This window comes from Malaya genurostris, chromosome 1 (assembly GCF_030247185.1).
Source record: "Malaya genurostris strain Urasoe2022 chromosome 1, Malgen_1.1, whole genome shotgun sequence".
NCBI lineage: Eukaryota > Metazoa > Arthropoda > Insecta > Diptera > Culicidae > Malaya > Malaya genurostris.
The window spans coordinates 83,468,623-83,487,207 of record NC_080570.1 but is presented as its reverse complement, the minus strand read 5'-3'; the positions used below and the strand labels follow the sequence as shown (position 1 = coordinate 83,487,207).

The window sequence follows — 18,585 nt, the reverse complement described above, 5'->3', positions numbered from 1 at the left end:
TCTTCCGTGGGCGGTGATGGTGATGTTGCGGAAGAGAATGAGAAAAAAAAGTAAATATTGTGGAAAGTGAGGTAAAAAGGTGGTATGGGAACAAAATGTCTGAAAACTGGAGATATCTAATTAGTTGCCATCGAGATAGTGAAGAGACGGGGAAAGGGTGAACGAAAAGGTTAGTGACAAAAAAAAGATCTTGTTAGTTCCAATGAAAATGGTGGACAGGTACGGGGATCGAGAGAATCAAGCGGATGTTAGTATCGAACCTATAGGTGGAGATTATACTTTCTGAGCGAGGAATAACACATTACACTTGGATATTAATGTGTTTGAGGAAATGGTATATGAGAAGAATATATGGGCTATCCCGACTCACCAACACATCCCGAACCGGAACCTCAGGCGGTCTACCTCGGGCCCTAAGGGATTCCAGTAGCTTCGACCTGGCGAGAGATCCCAGAATCGATTTTTCAACGGTAAGACACCCGCGAGCACTTCGAGACTCATCGTGTGAGTTGTCTGCATGCAACCTAAGGTAATACGCAAACAACGATACTGAATTCTTGTATTTCATCCCATCTCATGATGATGTCATGTGTCACCAATGTTTTTGGGATCGATGTGAACAGGGAGGTAACATCCAGTGAAACTAATTCGTATCCGGGTGGCAGTGTAACTGAGTTGATGAAATCACAGAAAGAAAATGAGTTCTTTATGTTGTATGAGCTGTTGATAGATTGATTTTTCCTATGAATGTGAATAAGTTATAGGAAGGAGCTGTCATGTTTAGTACGACTGATCTAAGGGGGAGTCCTGATTTATGCGTCTTGGATTGTCCGTAAATCCTAGGACATATTGCATTATAAGTTGTTAATTGTACTGCGGTGTGTATATCGATAAGTTTTAAAGACGCAAGTCGTTCTACCAAGCTATTGTTTATTGATTGAAACCGTGATGTGGGATCTCGTGAAATAGGTAGATATGTTTTGTTGTCATTGAGAAGATCAAGCATTTTTTGTTTGTAATCATCAGCTGGGATTAATACTGTTTTGTTTCTTTGGCAGATTTTGTAATGTATATAGCTGGGTTATTCCGGATGAAGGTTTTTGTGATCTTTGTTGCTTTTTTCCAGAACTTTGTTGGTTCATCTGCATAATTATGATTTTTGTGGTAATGGATGTAGTTCAGAGTGGAATTGACTATTGCGCATCTTGTTCTAGCTTGGATAATTGTATTTGGGTTTGTTTTTAGTATGTTTTCTGTGTCTGCTATGAGGTGGAAAAAAGGAATTTCATGTAGTTGTGTTGGTAGTGCATATTTTGGTCCTAAGCTCAGTAATATTTCCATTTCTGAAGGAATATATTTGTTTGTACCATTGTGTAAGCTTTGTCGTTAGGTGCCGGGATGGTTTTGTTTGAAACGTACCACTGTTACTGTACCACCGTTACTGTACCACTTTCAAATATTGGTTATTACTGGAATAGTAAGGAAAATGTTTGTGATCGAGTCAACATTCGGAAGAGAAACTAAATTTGGTTGCTTTTTATTTCCTCTAATTTCTCCATTCCCATCATAAAAATGTTTATTTTAACAGATGGATCAATAAGTCCCGAGACTAACAATGGAAACAACATTTTTTTGCAAACATTTTTTTTATTCATCAACATAATCACCTTTTAGGGTGATACAATGGTTCCAACGTTTTTCCAATTTTTCAATACCATGTTTATAAAAAAATTTATCTTTCGCTTCAAAATAAGCTTCGGTTTCAGCGATGACCTCCTCATTTGAGCCAAATCTTTTTCCCTGGAGCATTTTTTTAAGATCAGTAAAGAGCCAGTAGTCACTGGGGGCTCAATCTATCGAGTATGGGGGGTGGGGAAGCAGATCAAAGCCCAATTCGTTCAATTTCGCCATTGTTGTCGACTTGTTGCAGGGTGCATTGTCTTGATGAAAAAGGATTTTTTTTCTCTGCATGTGCGGTCGTTTTTTGCGATTTCCTCCTTCAAACGCACCAGTAAGTCAATATAATAATCACTGTTGATCGATTTACCTTTTTCGAGGTAGTCAATGAAAATCACGCCATGCGTATCCCAAAAAACTGACGCCATGACTTTGCCAGCTGACTGCTGCGTTTTCGGACGCTTCGGACGGCTTTCGCCAGCTGTGCGCCACTCAGATGACTGCCGCTTCGACTCTGGAGTGTAGTGATGTATCCATGTTTCGTCCATGGTCACGTAACGACGCAAGAAATCTTTTTTGTTGCGAGTAAATAGCGATAAACTGCTTTCTGAATCATCGACTCGTTGCTGTTTTTGTTCCATCGAAAGCAATCGCGGCACCCACTTGGAAAAAAACCTTTTTCATGCTCAATTTTTCATGAAGAATAGTGAATACACTTCCATATGATATCTGTGTCAACTCAGCAATCTCACGGAGCTTCACTTTACGATCTTTCATTATAATTTTTGTCACTTCACCTACATTTTCCGGCTACCCGAGCGTTCCGCGTCATTTGTGTCGGTACGACCACGTTTAAACTCGGCGAACCACCGACAAATCGCCATTAAAAAACAATGTTTTATCAAAACACGAAACTCGGTTTTTTCCATTTTTTAAACAAACTACAAAACGACTTTACTCCAACCTCGATAACTCAGCTGTTTCTGGTCGGATCGACTTAAAATTTTGACCCGTTTCAAGCAAAGGTTAGTACTCTAGAAATACGTGGTTACTGGTTTACTACGAGCGCCATCTCTGCTTTAGTCTCGGGACTCATTGATCCATGTATTATATTGCAAAATTTAATGATCTGTAGTAATAATTATTTGTGAATGCATTATAATAGGACTGATTTAATAAGGCGACACAATTTCTTTACATTGAATATTTATTGTTTCTTTTTGGTTACATTTCTGTATTATGTTACATGTCAAGTGATGTAGTAATTTCATCTTTTAATCTACGGTAATTCTCTAGTTAATAATTGTCGATTAAATTTCTTTTTAACAGTATAACTGAGAGACAGTTTGATTTATAATAATAAGGCGACACAAAAATGCTGAGGTAAATATCAATGGAACATCTATTCCTCCAATCCTATGTAGCGTTTTACAAAATATTTCGACATCCTGTGGCAGTTAAACGGAACCACAACAGTGATTTTTTATTGGAGTCTAAATTTCCTGATCGTAGTAAAGTTATTCTAGAAGATAATTTGCGGAGAGGTATGGTAAAAGATGCTGAATGAATATTATTGTTAGTAATGGCAATTTCTTTGTTAGTCATTCTTCTCAATTGCTTTGATTTTTGCAGAAGAATGCTTGGCTTCTCAGCAGATGGTTGATTTAATCGTTGTGCAAAATCATGCACTTCTATTACTTGTACAAATCAAATCTATGCTAAAAAGCGTTAAATTGTGTTTAATCTAACGAAACCATGAAAAAAAACCTGTTTTAATCCACCTAGTGGTGTAATGATGCCTTTCTCATATCAATCATACTATCATATATAATACTGTGGTATTCTTCAAAATTATTTTCCTTGGATTCTCAAAAGAATAACCGAAATAGATTTGTTTGACCGTCTACTGATAAAAACTATCAATTGGAAAAGATTTGAGTTCGATTTAGAAAACTTTTTGCGGTTTTTCGCTCTTTTCAGTGATGGTATAAAATTTTTAACACACCTTACCCTATATTTCCGGATTCGGAAGTCGGATCCTGATAAAATTCAGGAATTACGTATGGAACCACAGCACCTTTCATTTGAACCTAAGTTTGTGAAAATCGGTCGCGCCATCTATAAGAAAAGTTAGAACACATATTTTCATGTTTTTGCACATTTTACCCCATAACTCCGGAACCGGAAGTCGGATCCGAATAATATGCAGGAATTTTGTATGGGACCACAAGACCTTTCATTTGAATCTAAGGTTGAGAAAATCGGTTCAGCCATCTCCGAGAAAAGTTAGTGCAAAAAAAAGGTTACATACACACATACGCACATACACACACACATACATACACAGACATTTTGCGTATTCGACGAACTGAGTCGAATGGTATATGACACTCGGCCCTCCGGGTCTCGGTTCAAAAGTCGGTTTTCACAGTGATTGCATAACCTTTCTATATGAGAAAGGCAAAAATCCAGGGCCAGTGAGACGTATTAAACCCAGGTATGTAATTTTGCGTACCGGGGATTTTTCGATTCTAATGAAAATGTTGCAACACGACATAATATAGTTTTTAAACGATAATAATTATTAATCCTAGTTACAAGAATCGTTCTTATAATTTTTGATATTAGTACTACTACTATTGTTTTCCGCCCGAAATTTCATGTGTGTAGTTACCCACCATCGAATAACCTCTGAATAAATCATCCCTGGAATTAAAAGATAAGACTTGCCTCTACAATCAACATTCAGAATTTTAAATCAAATTCAAATTATAATCAAAAAGTATGTTTTTGGTATCCCTGACATTAGTTTAATTATATTATTGATATTAATATTTCAATAAATCTGTTTCGGCTACGTATATTACCAGAAAGAGCGTGTTAAATACTTTTGAAATAACCATGGGCAAATTTAGTAGCACTAGTTTCATTCCGCTATACGTTAACATAACGCTGTGAAGTGTGTGTGTTTCATCGGCTGTGCACAGAGATGCCAGATATTTTCATAGAAAATATGTATTAATTTGCATAGAAAGTCTATATCTGCTCTATCTGTTTTCACTAATAAAATGGTGTTAATCATAATCAATTATAAATTTAATTTCCACTTTAAATGTGATTTGTCCGTTGATTAATAAACTTTTAAAGAATCATTGTAATCAAATACTAATAGATACTCAGAGAGGAAAGTCTAATATTTTACTTCTCACTTTTTATGAACCTGTACAAATATGTATTAAATTTAAGAAATCTACATAAAATCTGTACATTGATTTAAATCAGTATGCGAACGCAAAAATAAATGTATAAATGGCAATGCAGAGTCAGAGCTGCATTTTGTTTTTAGAAGGGCTAATGCCTAAATAGTAACAATTCCGTTCTTGGTTTAATTTAAAGTTCACCAAATTAACTTTGCAATAAAATTTTAAATTTAAAGCGAAAGATAACGGAAACGACCGAAAAATTTTTAAACGTTGAAATGATTTCAAACTGGTTCTAAAAATATAGTGTGTTGTCTCATAGTTGGCATTAGGCCGTTTTTAAGAAGAATTCTGACATTTTGAACCTGAGAGTGTAATAGTGGAATATTTTGTTTTAATTGCTGTCGCCATTACTAATTTATAGGATGAATAAAGGACCAACGATAGGATGGATAAAAATCCATTGAGATGAAATTAGGAGCAGAGTAGTGAACACATCATAAGTGTTTTTAGCTGTATCATGAATATTAGTTAAATTTTCAAGAAATGTGAATCAATTCTCAACGTGGAGCAAGGCGAATGAAGTAGTAATATGAAAAAGTTATAGTGATTTTAGTGGCTGAATCGGGGTTTTGAGGCGACGTTCTTACAAATGAGATGAAATATGGAGCCCTTACCCTATAAACTCCGAAATTTTCACTGAACGGTAAATTATTCCTGCTTTCTGATACTGGAAGTGATACCAAAAGGTGATAAATTGGTGCTGACAATCCTCTGACGTTTTCCTAAAAAATGAACGTTAGCATGCAGAGTTAATACAGCATGATCATTCTAATTTTAAATGATTCCAAATTTACAAAAGTGTTTGTTACCAGTTGACCATACGTGATTCAACTCTAGCTTTTATTGTAATCTATCTGCCATTACTTGCCGCAAAATTTCAGCAGCACGGAGTACGAACGTAAGAACAGTATTCGGTGAAATCTTCATAAACTGATATCTTCCTATTCCGAAAATCGAACAGAAAAAAAACATGTCCCGTAATTCGTTTTATGGTAATAATATTTTATTGTAATAGACATTAGATACTCTTTAGCATACGATTTTTTAAACGCCGTTTTGAAGTGGACTATCAGTTTTATTTATCCATCAAAACCAATCGTTGTGCCACTTTCCAATGATAAGTAATGATATTACGTTTAAAGTTTTCCGAGCAAATTTGTGATGTTCAACACACACTTTTAATCAGCGCAATATCCGCGAGACATTCATCCTTTTGAATTCCATCAGAATCAAAAAAAATTTCCATCGCATTGCTAATATTTGTCTTCAATTTTTTCGAACACTTGCACTCATGATTGCTGTCCAGAATTTACTAAACGCATGCATTATTCATGCCAGCTCATGAAATGGCACACAAGCAAAGCTTTTGCTTCGTCCGGCATTACATGATTTGCTCTCACCGTTCTTGAATCGTTCGCAGGCGGTGAACGTTAATGAGTTGCGTGAGGCGAATTTCAGTAACCCTGTTCAAAGGTGCACGTACACACAGATATTTTCCGATCTTGTCGAGCTGAGTCGATTGGTATATAACACTATGGGTTTTCGAGGCTTCGTTTGAAAGTCTGTATTTCCAGTAATTCCAATACCTTTCTATAAAGAAAGGCAAAAAGCATAACTGAGGAACTCTGTATTGGAAAAACCGCATGATAAAATTGCATAATTTCGAAGATCTACACAGAAAAACTGAAAAAATACCTCATAAAAAGATTTCAGTACATAAAATTATTTGAGTACATTTTGTTTGGTTAGAAGTGGAAAGTTTTACAGTAAATTATATAGATCGATTTTCCAAATAAGTATAGTATTCAACTGAACGAACATTTGTAAATAATTGCAACACGCCTTTAAATACCCATGAGACCAGAGACTTACCTTAATTTGAGTTTCTTCAGCTGTGTTGGCTAAAAACGGTGGTTGTCCTACCAACATCTCATACAAAATTACACCGACACTCCACCAATCACAGAGTTGCGTGTAACCACTCCTCAATAGTACTTCTGGAGCGATATAGTTAGGTGTACCAACAATAGAGTGTGCTTTAGCTCGATTTTTTTCTCTAAACTTCCTCCTAATCAGAAAAATAAAAGTATTATTTTGCTTCACAAGATTCAAGTAATACCTTTCCAAAGGCGGTGGAATTTCTGTGCCAGCCTTACTCCATGCTTCCATTGAATCTTGTCTCACATGGTCTCCTGTAAAGAAAAATTTCAAATACTTTTACTATCCGACTTTAGTACTACTATGCTTTATTCGAGGAAATAAAGGCAGTTCGAAATGATCGACTATGGCCAAGCAACAACATAGTGCAATGATTTTCTTACTATTAATTCTTAGTGTATCACAATAAGACTTGTGATATGGTGTTGGATGCAATTTATACTCATCCCCCTCGCGTGCTTTTCGAGCTTGGTGTGCAGTTACAGAAAAAGCAAAAAGTTCATCAGAGACAGTTACGTGACGTAGCTTTACCCGATGAATAACTAATAACTTGTGATTCACACATCATACCCATCTCTTTTTGGCCACAGAAGCAAAGTATTTGGATTCTCTATCCAATAAAGTAGCGGAGGATTATGATTCATTCCGTTTTCGATCCGAAATCTTTTGCCAAACCATAGAATTATGCGAAATTCCTAATATCTTGAAGCGTTAGAAGAAACAAGATTTACGATCCAAATACAATACTTTGTCAAATAAAAGCAATATCCAACTTCTAATCAGGTGTTCTTTTATGTATTTGTATATCTATTAGTTATTATGTTTATTTCAATTTGTTTTCAAAGTATCCACTACCGTTTTGCAAGTAGTTGCTAGCAAACAACATTTTTAATATTTTTTATACAATAACAAAGCCTTGGTATTACATTTCTGTAGTGGAATTTGACCTTCTGTTTCAACAGACTTCGCAGCCGATTCAGAGTGTACAGAACCAGCGCATGGCTGATGCTACGATTCTACTGACACTACGAATCCTTCCAGGTCGGGGCTCGAACATACGACAATTAGTTTGTAAGACCAGCGCTTTTCATACAATAGGTTTAGGTTAAAGAATGGTATTGTTTTGAGCTTGAGCGACCACCCCTAGAACGTAGATCGACTAAGGAATGGGACGGGATGTTAGTCCGAAACTTGTTACTAGATGCCGTGTATACTACTGCGCTCTCCACAAGTGTCACGGGAAAAGGATATTATGAACGATAGAATTCTTTCAATGAATACTATAGAAAACGTTTTTGTCGTAAAATTGAGAAAAGTATAAAAAATGTTGTTGAATGAAGATATACTTTAGTCAAATAGGATAACCAGATGTGAAACGTTGAAAAAATCTCATAACTGAAGAAAAAAACTGTCGAAATTTATCGGCATTGACGACACGAAAGCAGGAATCCAGTGGAACTATTCTTAGTTAAGTTGTTTTTCTCGTAGGAATCCACACGACATATAGGCTGGTCGAATCCCGAGAATGATAATAAGGCCTACAAATGTCGTAGTTGGCCCAGCCCCTACTACTGGAAAGGACCCTAGTTGGTCATATAAACACTAAACCAATCATCAAATTAGTCTGTTTAGCAAGAAAATATGTAAGCTTGGTGTCATTTGGAGAATACGTGTTCCCTTCCATCACTTTCGCGTAAACACAATTCAAGTTTTCTGATATGAATTGATGAAAAACGATAGCATTGCTGGTGAATCGCTATTTGAAAAATTGACGACAAGGGGCGCGGACGACGTGATCTTACCACCATCAAGTTGAATGATGGTATTGTTTTACAGTAACTTTTAAAAATAGAAACCTTTCTTAATCCACCTAGTGGTGTAATGATGCCTTTCTCATATTACTTATGTTACCTCACTAGAAGATTCTGTCAAGATTTTGTCGTGAATACGACTTACTTTACTATGGGGCGCCTTTTCAAAATTTACCCTCTGAGAGAGTGATAAGTTTTTGATCGTGAATATCTCATGTTATATTTAATGAATCAACATAATTCTTGCTACACGCCATCGGAAATATGATCACAATTTTATAATAAAATTTTCAGTTCTGTGACATATTCTCAAATAGTTCAAAATTAAACTTTTCTGAAATGTTTGGTATAAACGATTATCAAAGAAGATAATTCATAAGGCGCGTTTGCCTTTCTCGTATTTTGAAAGCTCATAGCTCAGCGATCTGTAGAAGGATTTATATAATCTAACTAGCAATAGAATCGAAAATTCTTAACTTGAACGTGTATTGCAACAACATTGAAGTTTTTCAATAGTACTTTTATACTAGTATACAAATATGCCGTGCGCAACAGAGTTAAACAAATTAAACAAATGAAAAAGATGAACAAATGTTTCCACTTGAATTGCGCATTCTACTTTCCAGGCGTATCAGAACTGGCTAAACTTAAAGCAATCCTAAATATTTCTTTATCACAGTGATGTGGTCGTCCTGAAAAGGACGGGGTTTTCAACTCCTCGTCGTTACGGATGGCCAGCTGCAGATGGCGAGGGATGATTTTCGTTTTCTTGTTGTCACGGGCAGCGTTACCAATTCCAACACTTCGGTAGCCAAGTACTCCATCACTGCCACCAGATAGACCGATGCACCGGCACCGACAGCTCTGCGTAGTTTCCCTTCCGGAGCAGACGATGGATTTTGCCAACTGGGAACTGCAGACCAGCACGGTTTGAGCGGGACTTTGCCTTGCCCTTAACTGTTCCTCCTGTGTGTTTCTGCGTAAAAATTCCACAAGATGCTGTTAACAGCTCGACAGCCAATTCAGTATTACTGGCTGCTGCTATACTAACTCTCTCTTTTATATTGTTTCACTGTTTCCCGTTCTGCCTACAGGAAAGGAATTCTAACAAAGGGGACGTCCCTACACCGTTACCAGTAGCAGGTATAAAATGAAATGTGATGTGAGAAATAGCGTCATTTAAGTTAAAGCAGCTACTCTGAACGTACGAGACACCGTCAGCTAGATGGCACCGAAAACCGGAAAAAAGACAGATTTGTACCGTCACTAACACATTCAATTAAGAACCGCAATGCGAAAGCGAATGTGATGATGTTGAACACATATTTATACTAGTATGGGGTCGTGTGAAAATATGCCATGCGATACAGGGTTGCCATATATACAAGTTAATCTGTATTTTATTTATACATACATATATGTACAGATTAATCTGTATTATTATTATTATTATCGTTATTATTACTATCATTATTATTATTAAAATGACTTGCATACCGAAGATCGTCGATACATTTCAGACCAGGCCATTGCAATTGTTTCGTACTGAAATTTCGAGAAGAATCAGATATCTTCGAACTTCATAGCTTCAATAAAAATAAACTACAAATTTGTCTTACCTAGCCTCCTATATTGGCAAATTAAAAAGGAATTGTTTCAAGTTTGGAATATATAGCTGTAGAATAGCAGCTGTTTAATGTAACTAATCTGTACTTTAATGTAGGTGCATCGCTTCAAACTCTAACAGTTCAACATAATTGCCATCAGAGGCGATACAGCGATTATAGCGATCTTCCAACTTTTCGATACCATTTTTGTAGTACGATTTGTCCTTTGCCTCAAAATAGGCCAAAATAGGCGTGCAGTCCACTCAGCTGACTGTCGATTGGACTCCGGTGTGAAGTGATGGAGCCATGTTTCGTCCATTGTTATATATCGACGAAAAAAATCGGTTTTATTTCGATATAACAGCTCCAAACACTGCTCAGAATCATCAATTCGTTGTTGTTTTTGATCGATTTGATCGATTTTGAAACGATACGAACTTTTCAGTCGATCTGTTATTAGTGAAAAAGGGGAAAGCTTGCACAATTCATACAATCAATCAACTAATTGATATTCGGAAGTGATGGGAGCGTTCCAGTTTTTTCGTATTCACGACATCCAGTTATGTCTGACATTACCCACCCGCCTTTTTTCAAACTTTAATAAAATCAAAAACTTTCTTTGGTATAAACTACCATCACCTTTCCAATTTGTTAACAGTTATGTCAAATTAATATAGATTTGAATGTGGCAACCTTTAAAGCTACACAAAATTCAACAAAGCGGTGTACTAGGCGGGTTCGTTTTTGTCGTGAATACGACTTACTTTACTATGGGGCGCCTTTTCAAAATTAGCCATATGGAAGAATGGGCAGAACTTAATCGCGAATATCTCGACTTGTATTAATGGTAGCAACATAATTCTTTCACCATTTCATCAAAAATATGATCAGGAATTCAGGATAATATTTTGAACAGTGTGCGATAACCACAAACAACTCAAAAATAAGGTTTTTAAAATTTGAAAACAGCGCGGAAAACTTTTTACTTTCGCTTGGGTTTTTCGCGCAAGGACGACGATTTTGAGATAGTCAGGCACATATCTTCAACTGAATGCGTATAAAAGGGGAACCGTGGTCGAAAACCGATCATTTCTTTTCGTGCGTTCGATGGAAGCAGACGTCGTGGGAGTGTAATCATCAACCAGCAGCGACAGAGAATGCACCTTCTGCGTGGTTAATAAAAACCTCAAACGCTCAGGTCGCATCTCTCATTCGCTTGCTGGCCATCGAGGCGCGAGGACCAGCCAGCAGCAGCAGCGGGAGTTAACCAGCAGCGAGAGAGAATGCACCTTCTGCGTGGTTAATAAAAACCTCAAACGCTCAGGTCGCATCTCTCATTCGCTTGCTGGCCATCAATGCGCGAGGACCAGCCAGCAGCAGCAGCGGGAGTTAACCAGCAGCGAGAGAGAATGCACCTTCTGCGTGGTTAATAAAAACCTCAAACGCTCAGGTCGCATCTCTCATTCGCTTGCTGGCCATCAAGACGAGAGGACCAGCCAGCAGCAGCAGCGGGAGTTAACCAGCAGCGAGAGAGAATGCACCTTCTGCGTGGTTAATAAAAACCTCAAACGCTCAGGTCGCATCTCTCATTCGCTTGCTGGCCATCGAAGCGCGTGGACCAGCCAGCAGCAGCAGCGGGAGTTAACCAGCAGCGAGAGAGAATGCACCTTCTGCGTGGTTAATAAAAACCTCAAACGCTCAGGTCGCATCTCTCATTCGCTTGCTGGCCATCGAGGCGCGAGGACCAGCCAGCAGCAGCAGCGGGAGTTAACCAGCAGCGAGAGAGAATGCACCTTCTGCGTGGTTAATAAAAACCTCAAACGCTCAGGTCGCATCTCTCATTCGCTTGCTGGCCATCGAGGCGCGAGGACCAGCCAGCAGCTGCAGCGGGAGTTAACCAGCAGCGAGAGAGAATGCACCTTCTGCGTGGTTCATAAAAACCTCAAACGCTCAGGTCGCATCTCTCATTCGCTTGCTGGCCACCAAGGCGAGAACCAGCAGCGACTGAAACTGGATTCTGAGTCTGTTATTGGATCTAAATTTAGGTCTTGAACTCAGGGTCCAGTTCTCTATTCCAGACTTCTATTCGGTTGTTCTTAAAACCATAATAATACTCCTAAAGAATTATGCGGAATTTACTTTACTGTACCTCTATACAACCCATTTTTTATTCATGGCGAAAAATCGTCTTCAAATTTCAGAGCTTAGTTCTGGAATATGAGTTTAGAATTCAGAGTCTGCGTGCTGAACTGGATTCTGGAAAATGATTGTAGTTCTAGAACTAAAATCCAACTGAGTTCTGAGTCTGTTCTATGTTCTAAATTTAATTCTTGAACTCAGATCCAGTTATTAATTTCAGAATTCTTCAAATCGGTTCTTTTGTCGTGAATACGACTTACTTTACTATGGGGTGCCTTTTCAAAATTTACCCTCTGAGAGAGTGATAAGTTTTTGATCGTGAATATCTATTGTTGTATCTAATGAATCAACATAATTCTTGCGACATGCCATCGGAAATATGATCACAATTTTATGATAAAATTTTCAGATTTGTGACATAGTCTCAAATAATTCAAAATTAAACTTTTCTGAAATGTTTGGTATAAACGAGTATCGAAGAGGATAATTCATATGGCGCGTTTGCCTTTCTCGTATTTTGAAAGCTCATAGCTCAGTGATCTGTGAAAGGATTTATATAATCTAACTACCAATAGAATCGAAATTTTTCAATTTAAACGTGTATAGCAAAAGCATTGAAGTATTTCAATAGTACACTATTGAAAAACTTGTCTCATTTGATCCATGTCAACACCAGCCAATCAGAACGCGTTCTAAGGAAGAGAACGAAATATCTGCTGCTGTACAACAAATCGTCCGGGAAAAATGTTCCGAGAAGTGGTGAATATCGCAGTGAGTTCCTCAATTTGGTCCTTGTGAATGCTAGAAACGAATCCCTACAACATATTGATAGTTTCTTTCAATAAATTATGCAAATCCGAAATGAAATAATCGACATTAAAATTCTATATGCGGCTATTTTTATAGCCGTTAGGACCGCCCATTAGTGAAAAAGCTACAAACGAAATCACATAAAAGGAAATCTCTTAACAAAAATTCAATCAGTTTGGATTCTATCGCCACTGCGAGCAGATGTGTTTTGTGTCGTCTGCACAGCTAGTTTCGCTTTCGACAAGAGCGATTACGTCACAGCTGCCAGTCATTAGCATTTAAACCGTTTGAAGGCATCTTTTTTTACTCATATTAGGCAAAATTGATTTGGCAAATTTGGCTAATTTACTCACCCCTCCGTGCACTTTTGCTCATCACAACAGAAATGATTTCCTGCATCATTCATTTCCGAATTTACAAGAAGAAGCTTTTACATCAACAAATACAAAGGTTGTAGAGGTTCGGTCAAAACATCGATCAAAATATAAGAAGAATTGAATATGTGCAATTCTACCACCGTCAAACTTTCTCGTCTACGAGTTTACCTTACATTTAGTAGAATTAGGGCTAGTGCGCGTATATAAGAGTCTGTTTCGCATCGTATCGGTCATTCCAACCTGAACCACTGGACGAGAAGGAACCAGCAGCAAAAACCAGAAGCCGTTAGCAAGATAGCTGGTGCAGCATTGGGCGAGTTCGTCAGAGAGCGTCTCCAACCACCATGTCGCTCGACAAACAGACAGCGTTGGGATCTCCTGCTAGTCACATCTAATCGTGGTCGCTAACCAACGGCCAGATTCCTCGGCCTTCAAAGGAAGGCAGCCAACGTACGTCGTCGTCACCACCTGCAACTTTCATTGTAATAAAGTTTGAAAGAACTATTAGGAATTTTGCTTTTCTGTCCGCAGAGCAGTCACGCGCCAATCACAAAACGAAACCGACGTAAGTGTAACAATAGCAAATGCCGCCTATCAGTGATGAGTGATAACTTATTTTGTATATCATCTTCGATGGTCGGTTTTTTCTGTTCGAGGCAAATCGCTCCAGCAGCGGACGCTCACGGTGTCATGAACGGGAATGTGCGTTTGAAAAGGAAGCTGTGAAGAAACTCGCGAGTGAAGGCTCTTATGTGCGTAGACCATTTAGTAAGCAAACTCGAGTGAATTACGATTGATTAGCCAAATGAAAAATTACTTTTGTTAAGGGGAAAAGACGAGAGAGTTTCCGGAAATAGAATGATGTAATGTAAGTTAAAACCGATTTTTTTGTTGTTGTTTAAATCATTTGAAAACCAGACCGAACCTCGATGAACCTACCGGTCCGAACCTGCGACGACCGATGAATAGCTGGGCAAATAAAAATTAGCGGTGGAAATTTGGCAAATCCCGCTTAAGCCAAATTTTAGCAAAGAGTGTTTCGGTACGGAATTCGTTTTGGACTTTGATTTTAAGAGTTACCACCGGGAGAACGTTACATATTCTATAGATTTTTTCAGAAAATAGGGCAAAGCAGTAATATAATTAGGTATTTCAAAAATGCGATCATTGAAAATATTGGACATCACAATTTAACAACCCTCCCCGCTTCCCCCGGTCACAAAAAGGTCACGTTTTGTGAGACACCCCCCTCCCCCTTTCGGCGTGACGTTTTTTATGGACAGCCCCTTAGTAAAAAAAAATCAGTTGAGAAAATTCCGAGAAAATTGTGCGCATTTTATCATGATGTATACTCTGTATTGCCGCGCGGTCCGAGTGGCGTGCGTCGAGGATTGGAGGGGCGTTTCTTTTTTATCGAAAATATAAAACTGATTTTGCCGTTTACACAAACTTTTTGTTCATTGAGACTTTTGCAATCTTCAACTTGTTACTCTCTTTTCGTAGTTGTAGGATTTTTCTTGTATGGAGGATGCCTTTGCTATACTGGCTTCTACAGTAGACTAAACTGTCCGGTTCTGGATTCCAGCTTCTTTTTTAATCAACACTCTAAGTGCACTTTCGCAAAACCGTTGTCACTTGTTTTAAGTTCACAAAGAAAACCTCTCTTTCTAACTTACACTCTAAGTGCACTTTCGCAAAACCGTTGTTACTTGTTTTCGGGTTTATAATATTATAAGATATCTTACACACGCCCTATACTATTTTTTTTGTAATAAAATTTTTTATTCTGGCCTTTTTGCGTAAAAGCTTTACGTGGCCGATTGGCTTACATTTTTGTTACTTAAATTTTTTTTTGCTATTGGATTTCGTTGTCACACTTTTTCTAAGGGGAGATGAGTTTTCATTTCCATCCAACGAGGATCGGGGGTCACTTCGTCCGCGGCTTATCTCATCATCCATTGCTTCATGGTCGGTGTTGTGTGTGATTTCCGTTTTATTATTGTTGTCCTTTTTGATCGTAGTCTTGGACTCGTTGAGAGTTGCTGTAGATGCGCCTTGTTGTACATAGGTTGCAGTTGCTGGTTGGTTGGAGGGTAAGTTGTTAACTGCAGCTGGTGTACTTTGTTCTATAGGGGATACTGATGGTTTCGTTGAAGGGGATACTTCCTTGTTGTTGGTGGCTGTCACAGGTGTACTGGGGTTGCTTGGGGTTTGTGTGAAGAAAGCACCGTTGTTCTTTGGTGTAGTTGTCTCCTTGTCCAGTTTATCACATGGCTTACCGTAGTGAACAGCTTTTTGGCAATATTGACATGTGGCCATCTGATTGTCATAGGTAACAAGTGATTTGCACGGAATCCTTGTATCTTGACCGAAAATCATATAAGAAGGTATAGGCCTCTTCAAGTGTATGCGTAATAAACGTACGCCATTAAGAATACCGGGGAAAAAGTTCTTCCACTTTTCTTTTTCGATAGAGAGAATCTCTCAGTATTGGGACATAGTTTTGCGACTCTTTATAAAACTGGATGTAAACAACATTATTCGTCTTATTGCATTGAAGTAAATGCACACGTTTAATGTCAAGATGCATCTGTTCCTTAAGCAAACCTTCAAGTTCACGTATCGAAGGTCGAATTTTGCACTGCCTAAAGTCAACAACAACAGTATTCTTTCGTGTCGGCGGTAGTTTTTGTTCGTTTGGTTCACTCATTTCGATGTCGATCTATTGTTCACTACACAATACTGTACTTGGATTCTTCCGTCCCGAACGTAAGCGGTTTTGTTATATCGACTGACTTGGATGCGATGTGAATGCGAACTGCGACGCCCTACACTATGACGATCGCGACTTGTGTCTATCTTTCGCGGACTCTCAGAAAACTGACTGACGGACTACTACACTATCCGAAACTGTCTGACTGCTAACTCTTCTCAACCAGGGGTTTTAAGCTCTTAACATTTACTTTCGGGTGAAGCCCGAAGATTTTAGCACGAGCTGTGCTTGCGATTTTAGGAAGAAAGTTCATCCGACTTTCTCCCGATGTTCTACCAAAAGCCGAGACCACTGTCACTATGCCAGTGGCAGTGACTAGTGTCCGTGAAAATGACTTTGTTTCTACAATATCGCTGCGCTGACCAATGCTTCTACAACTAGGTTGCGGTTACGCTGATAAGAGGGTTCGCTTGACGAGTTTCCTTCATAACTTCCTACCTTTTTACTAGCAAATTCAAAGGAAAATTTGTTAAGGGCGCTGCATGCTAGCTTACTTACTGAGCTTGATGTTACCTGAAGGGTGAACATCAAGTCGAATGATTCGGCTTATAACATTGAGATTTGTAGCTGGATCACAAATTTCTGTGTTTCCAATTACTGTTGCCCAACTTATTTACACATGGTTTTTTTTCTTGTTTTCGTTTTTGATATACTTGAACTAAATTTCCTAACCTTGCGGTGGTCCTCGTGTGTGTGTTCTCCTCTGATGCCATCCTGTTCCATGGTATGCTTCTATCGTTGCTTTTGCTGTGGGGTGAATGGTCGAATGGTTGCTAGTCTCGGACTCTGGGTACCGTGTCGTTTTCATTCCTAATTACTCGTTCTGCTGTGTTCCGAAAAAAAGCATTTTGTGGCGTTGCCCTTACTTTAATTTGTTATCACGGTCTTCTATACTAAGTCTTCGTAAATTTTTCTGTCCCGATTTTCAACTCTGCTGTGCTTCCTTCTGACATCGTGGTGGTTAAACGGTCCCCTTAATCTTAACCTGCCACCGCATTCATTTGCTTTTTCCTGTGCGCACTGCCTAGTTAGAGACTTCCTCTCATACGTACACCCTAGAGTAGTCACCATCCTGTTCGTGGTCATTACGTATCTATTGGGTGCAGAGTTTAGAAACTTACACGACATGTAAATCGATAGTAATATGAAATAGACATCGAAACGAAACGAAAATCTGATTTGAAACCGCGATTGATGTAAAATTACATTGAGATTAATTTAGTTTTCATTGACCAGGACTGTATATTTACAAACCACTTAGTTTTATAATGTAACCTTCCCTCCAATTTCCTGCTTCAAATATGTGCATGAAAACAAACGTAAATTAACAACACATTTTTCTCTGGCGGGTTAGAGAATTATTTGTGCGCAGACCTTTTTTTCTCAATCGCGGTACGACTTCAATATAGGGTTCGCCATCTAAATTTTTTTTAAACTAGCGGTTCGACATTGGTAACCTTAATGTCACTTCTGATTTGACAGAAACTTAGATTTATCCTTCCGCTGAACAAAAATGGTTGAGTATAAGCTTGACGAACGCGTGAAAATAGTGCAGTTTTACTTTGAAAATCAGCTTGAAGAAGACGCTTGTTTTTGCCAAAAAATCATCTTCTCGGATAAGGCACATTTTCATCTCGGCGGGTATGTTAATAACCAAATTGTCGCATCTGGAGGACAGAAAACCCACACGTTATCATGGAGAAGCCGATGCACCCTCAGAGAGTGACGGTTTGGTATGTCATTAGGCCATTTTTCTTCGAAAATGAGGCAGGAGCCGCCGCCACGGTCAATGGTGAGCGCTACCGCGACATGATTAGCGATTGGTTCTTCCCGTTACTTGAAGAGGAAAACTTGGACACCATTTAGTTCCAACAAGACGGCGCTCCGTGCCACACAGCCAACGCTATTAACGCACAGTCTTCGAAGATCAAATTATCAGTCGAAAATCGGATGTCGTTTGGCCGCTTCGGAGCTGTGATTTGATGCCGTTAGACTATTATTTTTGGGGGGCTGTCAAAGATAGGTGTTATGTGGACAAGCCAGAGACAATTCAAGCCTTGAAGGACAACATTCGTGCAGCCATAGCTGAAAAAAAGCTGCATACAATCAAAAATGTACTAAAAAACTGGAACGACCGAATGGCGTACTTCAAGGCCAGCCGAGGCATCCATTTTAATGAAATTATATTCC

The 18,585-nt window shown here is 38.5% G+C and overlaps 1 protein-coding gene across 2 annotated transcripts in view; it reads right to left on the bottom strand.

The window, feature by feature from the left end:
• Positions 1-18,585, bottom strand: part of LOC131440642 (serine/threonine-protein kinase Warts) — a 166,376-nt gene that overhangs the window by 11,266 nt on the left and 136,525 nt on the right. Inside the window, exons 6-7 of one of the 2 annotated variants that reach the window (XM_058612103.1) lie at positions 7,060-7,132; positions 6,813-7,008 (exon numbers count right to left, since the gene is read on the bottom strand). In XM_058612103.1, the coding sequence (XP_058468086.1) occupies positions 6,813-7,008; positions 7,060-7,132 (269 nt within the window). Of the gene's footprint in view, positions 1-6,812; positions 7,133-18,585 lie in introns of both variants that reach the window. The other variant, XM_058612102.1, reaches the window with a different exon arrangement.